The sequence below is a fragment of the Myxocyprinus asiaticus genome, chromosome 42 (genome assembly GCF_019703515.2).
Source record: "Myxocyprinus asiaticus isolate MX2 ecotype Aquarium Trade chromosome 42, UBuf_Myxa_2, whole genome shotgun sequence".
Classification (NCBI taxonomy): Eukaryota; Metazoa; Chordata; class Actinopteri; order Cypriniformes; family Catostomidae; genus Myxocyprinus; species Myxocyprinus asiaticus.
In genome coordinates, this window is record NC_059385.1 from 17,432,255 (window position 1) to 17,443,445 (window position 11,191).

The 11,191-nt window shown below is 39.1% G+C and overlaps 1 protein-coding gene across 2 annotated transcripts; it reads left to right on the forward strand.

The window, feature by feature from the left end:
• The first annotated feature begins 758 nt into the window (after positions 1–758).
• LOC127432855 (proline and serine-rich protein 1-like) lies at positions 759–9,884 on the forward strand. 2 transcript variants are annotated; one of them, XM_051684320.1, is made up of 12 exons: positions 759–1,278; positions 1,423–1,488; positions 1,586–1,654; positions 1,773–1,867; positions 1,967–2,060; positions 2,196–2,306; positions 2,877–2,960; positions 3,135–3,213; positions 3,720–3,812; positions 4,323–5,754; positions 6,658–6,805; positions 7,190–9,884. In XM_051684320.1, the coding sequence occupies exons 1-12, from the start codon at positions 1,234–1,236 to the stop codon at positions 7,313–7,315; spliced, it is 2,442 nt and encodes an 813-aa protein (XP_051540280.1). In that variant the 5' UTR covers positions 759–1,233; the 3' UTR covers positions 7,316–9,884. The 2 variants fall into 2 exon arrangements, with proteins under 2 accessions (XP_051540280.1, XP_051540281.1); XM_051684321.1 differs by lacking the exon at positions 3,720–3,812.
• Positions 9,885–11,191: the final 1,307 nt, after the last annotated feature.

Genomic DNA, 11,191 nt, shown 5'->3' on the forward strand with positions numbered 1-11,191 from the left:
TAGTAGAGTTCGCATAGACATAATAGGCATCAAAAATTTACTAAATGGCAACAAGAGAAGTGTTAAAGTCAGGTTGAAAATCCTCTTAAGGTGCATAAAGGTGCACTCAGTAATTTTTTCCTCATTTAAAAAGTTTTGCTCCTAAAGAAATTAATGGTAATTTTGAAACATGTATAAAATCATTAGCATTTACATGATCCAGCCATATCAGTAACCTTATAAAAGCTGTTTTATTCTACATGGAGAGGATCCCCTCATGGGGGCTGCCATATTAGAATCACATGACCAGTCACATAGTACTTGCTTAATCTCAGTAACTGCCCTGTTATTGGACCCTTTACTCATGAATTAAGTTCATTATGGCTGCCTGTGAATAGTGAATTTCTACAATGCCATTGGTACCTGAAAACTATTGCGTTTGAATTATGCTGCATCCACACCACTAGGTGTCAGTGTAAGTCCAAGATGACAAATTAAAAAAATTACTGAGTGCACCTTTAATTTTATATATATATATATATATATATATATATATATATATATATATATATATATATATATATATATGCTCCTTAGTACAAGCAATGGCCAATATTTACGATAAATAATAATGCAGTCGAGTTTAACAACAAACAGTCTCAGGCCTAAAAGCATAAATAATTTACAACAGCAGTTAGAACATTGTTTATTTTAACATGAAGTTTAAACTCTTTTTAAGGCGTATTTACGAACTGACCCTTTCTTGTTGGGGTCCTGAAGGAAGTCGCACACGTCATGCAGACTTTAGCATGTGTGCTAAACCCCAACAAACAGCGAAATTATATCAAACTAAACCATATTTGCGAGAAAACCACAATCTGCTCTCACTCCGCCTGTATTATCAATCGCAAAGATAGGATAAAACACACGCATGTGCGTGAAGAATGATGCATTTGTAGAATGTGTGGATTTAGCACTGGACTATTGTTGTTCCTCACGTCAGTGATGCCAACCTCCACTTAAAGAGACCAGCAGCCCTCTGTCTCACCTATTGAACCTCTAAGAAATACTTCTGGTTTCTCTAAATGTTCAAGTAGAGATAAGAAGTAGAATAATATAAAGATCAGTGCTGTGGATCACTGTAACAGGGTAACTGCATGAACTTTCCTATAAGTAGGTGAATGAAGGATTCTTATTGAGATGCTGTAGGAGGGATTGGTAATCAATACAGTGATCAGAGCATCGACAGAGAAGATGGACAAGAAATCCTTTCACATCGTCTTGGACGAAATTAGAAAAGTAAAGTGCCTTTTATATACCCTCTTTATATTTGCTGCATAACAAAAAAATTCAGAAAGGGATGCTCAGTTGGTGAAATTATTATTGAAGGAGCAAAGGGGGTTAAGGTTACATTTGTTATAACTTTTAATTTGTTGTCTAAAGTGTGTTCTGACAGATCAGAGAATCAAAGCTATAGAGCAAGTTCATGGCTATTTCTCCAGTGAGCAGGTATGTTAAAGTACTAACACAAAGTCTTCTGCATATTGGTATATCTGTAACACTGCAGCATTCAGATCTGCTTACCTGTCAAACTGTCTTTCCTCAGGTGATTGACATTCTAAAGTACTTCTCCTGGGCAGAGCCACAGATAAAGGCAGTCAAAGCCTTGCAACATGTAAGAGTTTTGTTTCCCATATAGAGTTCAATCATTCACATACATGGTTTTATTTATATTAAATGACATCTTCCAACTGCATAACATTTTTTTTTTTTTTTTTTTTTTTCCTCTGCAGAAAATGGTTGCAATTCCAACAACCAAGGTTGCAAACATCCTTAACAGTTTTACATTCTCAAAAGACAGACTCGTTGTACTGGAACTCATAGCTCTGTATGTTTTGCACTACAGAATTTTGATGCATCAACAAGTATCCAAACAAATCACAATTAAATGCAGTAATGCTATAATGGTCATTTTATTTCCTGACAGAAATATTTCTGATGCCCAAAACTACCGTCCTGTGGAGGACACATTCCGTATACACCTTTCTGAGAAGAAACGTGCAAGAAGAATCCTAGAGCAGGTACAACTCACACTTCTTGTTCATGTGAATTTACCAACTGTAGATTGTAGCAGAATGTAGATGATATTGAATGAATGTGGATTGAGATGCAGTACATGTCTGTAATTTGTTCACGTGGTATTGTATGATGATCAGGTATGTAAGGTGGGATGTAAAGCTCCAGTGGCGATGATTTCATCTTGCGGGATGATCCCAGGGAACCCTTACCCCAAAGGCAAACCCAGCCAGGTCACTGGAACCTTTCCTGTGAGTTATTTTACCCTCTTACAATAACAATACATATGTTATATTATATTATACTATATTATAGTAGTATAGTATAGTGTATTATATTATATAGGCTTGTAGGCTTGTCTGTATTATTGTAATTCTTAAAGATTAAAGCCGGGCACATAGTATGCTTTGGCAATGTTTTTGTCATTTAAGATACATTTCAAGGATTGTAAAAAGTCTCTCTCATCATAGAAATAAATCATCAGTCTTTGATTGTTTAATGCAACATTGTCATTGATGGCAGATTAATTGCCTTTGCCATGAATCTTGATCTCTGATGAAGTTCTGGCAGTGTCAGAAATTCTACAATCGGCAGATGACATAAAACATCCAGTCAACGCTGTCAATTGGACGATTGGGACCAAAGTCTTGTCTACAATGTATATCAAACAATTAGACAAAATGTCACACAGTGTGCCTTGGCTTTTACCCAAGATCTCAATGGGATCATATTGTATAGTCAGACAAGCATCAATCGTAAAGGACAGTAAAAATTGCACAGTGTGCACCTGGCTTAATATGATTTGTACTGAAACTTTCAAGGGACTTTCTGCCAAAAAGGAGGGAGAGGATGCAAACTTAGAAGGAAAGGGCATTGCTGCGTGCATCCTCGGACCAAGCAAACCGGTATGTTTTACTGGACAGATGTTACTGCTGTTAGATATTTGTTCTTTGGATGCTTTTGATACGTGATTAATGGCAAACCACCTCCTGAAGTGATCTTGTATAATGGATACATCTCTTTGAAATCAGATCCTTGTTTGCACCTTTATTACATTGTTTCTCTTTTTTTCCTAACAGTCACCTTCAACTTACAATCCACACAGACCTGTGCCATACCCTATCCCGCCTTGTCGGCCACACGCAACCATCGCCCCAAGTAAGACCCTGTTTCTTCAGATTTGCAGAGAGGGGTTACAGAGAATAGGGTGTTTGGGAAATGTTATCCTTACAGTACAAGAGGTTGGTTCACGAGGGCTACTTTAGAATGGAGCTGTGGAGGAGGCCAAGATTACTTCTTTTCCACCGGCAGGGTTCTGGTGCCCTGGTTTAGGGGTGGAAAATCAGATCAGAGTCAGCCCCTTACACCTGCTGGTCTCCAAACAGGAACGACTGACATTTATTTTTGGGGGACAGGATAGGCAAGATTTCCTCACTTTGTAATGTTTTCAAAACTGTTATAATCAATAAGGTTTCTACACTGAAAATGCCTAATGTGACCCACTTTCAGTTGTCAGATTAATATTGTTATTACAAATATCATGTGTGAACTGATTGCTATGAATTTTATTTGTTCTATGTATATATTTAATAAACATATATGGGTGATCTTTACTCATCAACCCTTGAAGAATGTTCTCACCCTCTTCTCCGGATGCCACTCAGGTGTGTACAACAATGCAGCTCTGGTGTCAGTGGGTGGGGTCATCACTGCCACTGTGCCACCCCCACCCTACCGAGCCACTCCCAATTTGGCAGGTACAACTTGCAGTTGCTGTTACTAGCACTGTGTGCTGGCTAATAGCTGTAATGGCAATGCTGTCTGTAGATGCTACTTCACCAGAGCAAGCTCTAAATTTGCCTGCAGCACCAATAACATGCAGTTTGATCATGCTTAAGACTCTTCCAAGGGATTCTTTCTGATCTTGCTGCTAATATCATTTCCAGATGCTTTTACTGATTATATAGGGCACAAATAGAGTCCACATTTCAGTGGATGCTAATATCTGAATGCATCAACTTTGCCTCATTAATTTATTCACAGAGGGGCATTATGTTAAGTCAGTATTTAGAGTAGGAGTTCTTGCTCTGTATCATTATGCATATTATAGTGCAGCTAGGGTGTGGACATTCCCTAAATTCTCTTTTGCTTTCTAATGCGTCTGTTAACTGCAACATTAATTAAACTTGGATGCATGTGGTGTCTGTGTCTTCATTTGATGACTGATTTTTACCCTTTCTAATATTTCACTGTGCTGGTCTTTACAGGTTACAGCCGACTCACCAGTCAACAAAATCCAACCTCCAACGTCTCTGACACACCAGCTATGTCTCCTCATAGGTCCACCACATCCACTCCTGTAACCTCTCAGGCTCAGTCTACCACACCTATCACTCCAGTTTTCCCTGGCATGGTACCGTCCCAGAACACTGTAACCCCCTCTCCTACTTCTGCCCCCTCACCCTCTGTCATCAAAGGGCCTCCTGTCCCAGCCGTGTCTCCCCATCCCAATCAAAGTGGTCACACCACACCTATTCCCTCCCCATTTTCTGGCATGCCCCCTTCAGGTAGAAACACCCCTTCGGTCATCAAAACCCCATCTGGAACACCCTGTGGTACGCCTGGTCCATTTGCAAGCATTCCCTCTTCTCCTTTCCATGGTGCACCCCGCTCTGAAACTCCTACCGGTGGCCCTACACCTACTCCCATTACTCCTTATGTATCTGCTATGGGTTTACCCTCAAAGAAGGGTTATCCACCTTCCTCAGATTCCCAGACAGGTCCTACATTTCCTGGTGCTCAACCCTCTACCCAGTCACATTCAGTTATCCGTAGTTACACACCCTCAGGAATGTCCTCTCACACTCCTGGACGCTCTACTCCAGGCATGCAAATTGTCGGAGGTTTACCAGCAGTGTCTGCTGCTCCCAGCCCTAAGCCCTCTCCTGGCCTGTCCAACCAGGCATCCATGAGTAGCCCATCTGGTGCATTCTTTAGTGAGCAACATGCTAGCTCCATGGTCCGGCATGGCGGAGGTAGTGGCAGCAACAGCCCTGTCCCTTCCGCTTTCAAAGGGCCCTCGCGATCAGGCACCCCTTCCCTTAGCTCTCTAGTAATGCCTAATTCCACTGTCCTTGCCCGACCCGTGGGCATGCCCTCGCCCCAGCCATCTTTACCCAGCACTTCTAGTGTAGCTGGATTCCACGGGCTTTCCTCCACGCTGGGCTCCCAGTCTGGGAGTAGCCCTGCCCCGCACTTCACAGCTATCTCCCCCTTCCAGTCTTTATCTACAGCTTCTCCTTTCCCTGGAGCCCAATCCTCCATTTCTACCTCATCTACCCCCACTCCTCCTGCCTCATCTGTATATTCAGGCTTGGCTCACTCTAGCGCTTCCAGTCCATCCCCCTTTGGCCTGGGTATGACCACCTCTCCCTCTATGTTCCCGGGCCTTCCTCCTGGCACAAACCCTGTCTTCTCAGCTTTTGGAGGTTCTGGCCCCCCTGCAACAGGTAGCCCAGTGCTGTCGTCCATAATGGGGCTACCGGGAGTCTCCTCCTCTGTGGCCACTGTTGCACCTCTCCAGGCAGCAGCAGTAGCAGCGGCCGCCGCAGCAGGAGTCCCCGCATCCTCTCATGTGCTTCCTGGCTTCGCTTCTGCATTCAGCTCTAACTTCAACCCTGCTCTGGTTGGCCAGGCTGGGTACGTTTTTCTTCCCTCATATAATTACTTTGGATAGTGTTGCAAAGTATTAAATAGTTGAGAGGTTTATTGATTTAAGGTTTTAAGGTTTACTGGATGCTAAATATCAAAACCTATTGCTAAACTCTTAACTGATCATCTGAAATGTCTATGGTAAAGAAATTAGCTCTGTTCCAAAACTTACAGATCTTTGAGAAACTTATTCTTGGTTCCTTCAAGAACTTTAAAGAAATCTAAGGACTGTCAGCAGTTCTTTTAATAATTGGAGGAAGGTTTTGAGGCATTTTAAATATATTTTGAATTTCCTTAAGTACATAAATAGGATATTTGTGGCTCTTTTAAAAACTGTTTGGAGGATATCCAGAGGGTTTTTTAATGCTAATTGGAGCATTGTGTTCTTAGCTTAGCAACATGCTGGAGCACAAGTTGTGTGACAAGGATTTTCTGTCCATCTAGAGAGTTCCAAATCAGTCATTTTTGAGCTTCCGTGTACAGCAGCATTATTTGTAGGCAGCTATGTAGGTTTTGGAACCAAGATAATGTCAAACATTTTTTGTTTAAATTCTACCCTTCAGAGTCCAAAGTGTATAGTTTCCATTCTTGATATTATCGGAGTACTATGAACTCTGCTATTTGTGGTCACATTGCTGTTTAACTTAGTTTAGATACCAGGTCTCTTGGCAGCATATATCACATGTAAATTATGGCTGTCAAGCAGCATTATCGAAGTGAGCATGTGTCACATGCTAGCTGGCCTTTGATTTCAGGTTCTTTGGTCGATGTGATTATAGACAATTGTTACACTATGCTAAGTTGACCTTTTGTCACAGTAAGATTGATCAATAGGGTTGCTTCCCAGAATGTTACTCACTTTGTGCTGTTCTTTGATTGTGTGTTGCTCAGGCTAACAGGTAGTCTCCAAGCCCCTGGAGGAACAGGTTTCCCAGGGTTACTTTCTTTCCCCCCAGGGATGCACAACTTCCCTACTACAGCATCTCCAGCTGCTCTGTCTGGTCTACACAACCCTGCCATGCAGTCCACACTTTTGCAGGTAACATGCATCTGCAGTGTGTTCTCCAAATCTGTACCCTTGCTGTTCAAAATAATATAAGCAGCTATAATGGCCAATTCAGTTTTTGCTAGATGCAGTTTACAATTTGGAATTATTTATTCACGGCTCCAGATGGCCACTTAAATGGTTGCAATTGTGTGAGTTTATTAATAGTAAGTGTTTGAAAGCTTAATATTTTGTACAAAAACACTTAAAAAGCCGTAAGTGGCAGATTTTTTTTTCTTTTCTTTCAGGGGCCAATGACTTTGTATTGTGTAAGTGTGTGTGTTTTGGTCTGGAGTTTTAATGTAATTGTTAACTGTATGTTTGTTGAATGAACTATAACATTGACACATTTGGCCAACATCCCATGTGTGCTTGCAGGCTCACTCAGCGTCAGCGCTGGACAGTTTCCCTCTTCAGACTAATGGATTCACTAACTACCCTGCAGCGGCTGGCTCAAGCTTTCCTCTGCAGCCAGGCCTGCACCCATCTCTGGGTTGGCAGTAACTCCTCATTGGGCATATGGAAAACTAAATAACCTGTATGTGTGAGTAAACAATGACAAACACTGTGGTGCTGTAAATGTAGTGGGTGTGCATGGAAAAAGGTGCACCTAAAAAGCAAATGTGGGTAGAATTGAAAAACCACTGTGGCAGTTCTATGGTAATTTTCAAAAGAAGAGACTTAGCGTGTCAAATCAAAACCTAACCTTGTTGTTTAGCACTCTGCACTTGCAGAATGTCATTGCTGGGTTTTCTGATTGGATTTTGATTGTGTCTTGTGTTTGAATGAACAAAATGTGTACTATTGTTTAGTATTTTAGTTTGTAGCAGGGCCGTAACCACAATATACATTGAGGGGGACAAGTTCCCCCCAATAGTCAGATATGGCCCCCACCCCCCCAAATAATTGATATTCTTGTTGCTGTTCTGCTGTAGTCCATTATGCACTGCTGTCTAATTATAATTTAGTTGTTGCAGGAATAACTTAATGGTTTAAAAAAGTAGAATTTTTAGCGTGGTCAGTAGTCTAACACCGCTCATCAATGTCATGTGAGATAGCCAATCAAATAGATTAAGGTGGGACTCAAGTTTAATAAGATAAGCGGGCCGGGAACCTTGTGGATTATTCCAGTGCTGCGCATCAGCAAGCAGTTCATTATAAGAGTGTTTGTGTCATGCAAGATGTAAGTATCTAACTAAACATGCAATATTTGCCCACTGTTTTATGAGTGAAATGTTGTACTGACCGACAATAATTTCCAAGGGTGCAAATTATCCTCCATTTGGTGAAATTCACCATTTTGAATTGAAAATATGTCATGTGCAGTACGTGATTCGTATGTCATTCATAATTGTGAATGTGAAAACATTAACAGAGTAGTTTTCAGCATATCAGGCTTAAGACAAAGAGCAAATGTGTGTACATTATAAAGGAATTGAATGAATTTGGTAATCTGGCAGGTTTTTGAAGGAGCTTTTTAGAAAATTCATTTGACATTGTCTAAGAAAATGATCCATAAAACACAAAGTAGAGCGTTATCACCCTCAGATTAGAACTGTGACTTGAGGCTTCCATTGAGTTTTTAGGTTGTGACAAGGACAGACTAGTGGCATATATTTTTAGTGCAAATATGATTAGGTAATCATTAACAATCAATTTAAGATTTTCTAAATCATTTCTTTATGTCTGAATTCTGAATTTTGTACAGCATCTCCTAAGAGTCTTCTTTTTATAAGAGACCGTTTTATTTTGAGTATGTCCTTGTCAGGTCTGTGCTCAAAAAATGAGCCCCCAGTTAAAGGAGCAGTTCACCTAAAAACAGAAAAACTTATTTTACTCACTCATTTACTCACCCTTAGGTTGTTCAAAACCCATATGCTGTTACTTTTTCTTAGAACATAAAATAGATATTTTAAGCAGCTCTGTTCCGTAGAGTAACAGTTTATAGTGAGCAGGAGCTGTCAAGCTTCATAAAGGACAAATACTATAAAGCACTATTAAAGGTTCAGCATAAAGACATCACAACAGTAGTCCATATGACTCGTGCATTATATTCCAAGCTTTCTGGGGCCGTACAACAGCTTTGTGTTATATGGATAACTTTTATGATATTTTAATAATGATTTTTCCCCTCTTTATGCCTTGAAAGCAGTGGCCAATATGAACTGTTTTTCTATGGAAAAGAGCAGCATTCGTGTTCTCGAAGAAAAGATTGTGTTAAGATTCTACTGAGGGAAAAAACTCAATGAGAGAGAACTTGAGGGCAGTAAATAATTTTGTGTATTTTCTTTTTGCTAGCCAGCTGACACAGTCATGTCATTTTACAGATACATCAGTGATGAAAAGAAATTCAAATTATATTCGTCTTTTCTTTGGGACAGCACAAAAAATGAAAGAAAAGATGACTGAAACAGGCAAATTGCTAGCAATGCAGACACAGTGTTTGTCTTGTACTGTGTAAACTTAAAAAAAACGTACTGTATCTGTTAAAACCAAAAATTATCACATTTTTGGCCCTTACCGCATTTGAAGGTTTTAGTCAGAAAATTATTGCATTCAGCGCCCCTGCCCAAACCAAAACATGGTTATGGCCTTGGTTTGTAGTAATTAGGGCAATTAATTAATTTTACATTTACACCAGTAGATTAACTGTGAATAGTGTGGGTGTGTAAATTTTACTATAATGTTTTTGCCCTGTATTCTGAAAGTTAGTGGGTTAACTGAACTTTTCAAATGTCTTTGTCAAATACTGTACATGTACGGTAAATACCCTTTGAGAATGGGTGTTTGCTCTTTGTACTGTAGCTGTTTTGTTGACTTTTTGTTTTTTACCATGCAAACTTCTCTACAGGAGTTTTTTGTGATCAAGTTGCCTTGCAACTCTTAAGGTAACTTAAGTGTTACGGTTTTACAATTTTGCTGATGTTAATGTCAGTACCGTACATTTTGCATGTATATAATGTGTAGATCTCAGAGTCTGCAGCACTCCTGTTTGTTTCCACCATTATATATTATAAAATATATTGAATAAAATGGTAGCTTTAGACTAGTATGTTATAATGCTATAATTAAATAAAAGATCTTTTCTTAGACTTGTGTTCTTTGACTTAATTCTGAATTTCTGGATATGAATGGTTACCAGCAAGTTATTTCCTCCCCCTCAGTTCAGGACTTTCCAGAATTACCAATGAACCCACAGCAACTTTCTAAAATAAGACAGATGCAGCATCATTTGTAGAAAGAAATATAATTATATTATTTGTGGAGATTGCTACCAGGATTCTTGTTCTCGATTTATTTTCTACTTAAATATGATTAGTGTATAATGTATCTGATTATTTGTTGATTTCTAGATCTGAGTGGTCTTAAATGTCAAGAGCATCAAGCAAAGATTTGCTAATTTTAGCTTTGACTTGCCTGTGCTAGGCAAGAACATATTCATGCAGAAAAGTTTAATATATCACGTCAAAGTTATTTAAAAGCTTCATTTTAATATTTTTTGGCTTCCTACTTATGCAGTTACCTAAGCACTTAAAAATGCAAAATACTCACCACAAATAGGCTACCATTTTGGAAGTAATGTGGGGTGTTTTAATACAGATTCCTCCCTTGATAGTGAAATTCTCCTTTTTGCACAAATCTCCACAGAAATTCAGTGTTGATGTGTTTGCTGATCTCGAGCAGTTATTTATATTATGAATGGTCTTATAGAGTGTATAGAAGAAAAACACTGATTTGCCCTGCCTATACTTTAGATCATGTAGCAGGATTTTGGGGATTGAATTACTAATGGCTAAAGAAAAAAAAAAAGCTAAAAGGTGAAACCGTGTCATAAACTCATAAAATGCCAGTGATAAGCGGAAATCTCCACTTTACTGTCAGTCATGAGACTCCAGCCATTACTAATTGTTACCACTTGACCCTTCATTCACTTCACTTCCATGCAGAATTATGTAATACTAACAAGTTCTCGCATACAGTATAGTCCATGAATGAAGTGTCCTCCCATTACTAGACACAGATTATACAAAATATTTATTTAATCAAATTAACTTTATATATCAGGGTCTTCAGTGGAGTACTACAGGGGGTCTGCCAATTATCCATTATCATTTGATCTCAAACATATTTTTGTGAAACAATAGCCTAAAAATATGTTTTATACTGTATGTGAAAACACAAAGAAAATGTGTTTTAAAAAATTTAACAGTAGGTTAACTTCCATCAAAGCTAAAGTTAAAATTAGACAATGATTATTTTATTGTAACTGGGGGTCCCTGTTCTACCTAAAAACCCCTGTCATCATAACATATATGTACTGTATATGTATACACTCACCAACCACTTTATCAATTACAAATGTACACCTACATATTCAGA

Bases quoted from the DNA above. Each gene is read 5' to 3' on its own strand.
- LOC127432855 (XM_051684320.1), top strand. From the start codon at position 1,234: ATGGACAAGAAATCCTTTCACATCGTCTTGGACGAAATTAGAAAA. The intron at 1,279-1,422 runs GTAAAGTGCCTT...TGTTGTCTAAAG, and splicing joins TCTTGGACGAAATTAGAAAA to TGTGTTCTGACAGATCAGAG. The intron at 6,806-7,189 runs GTAACATGCATC...GTGTGCTTGCAG, and splicing joins TGCAGTCCACACTTTTGCAG to GCTCACTCAGCGTCAGCGCT.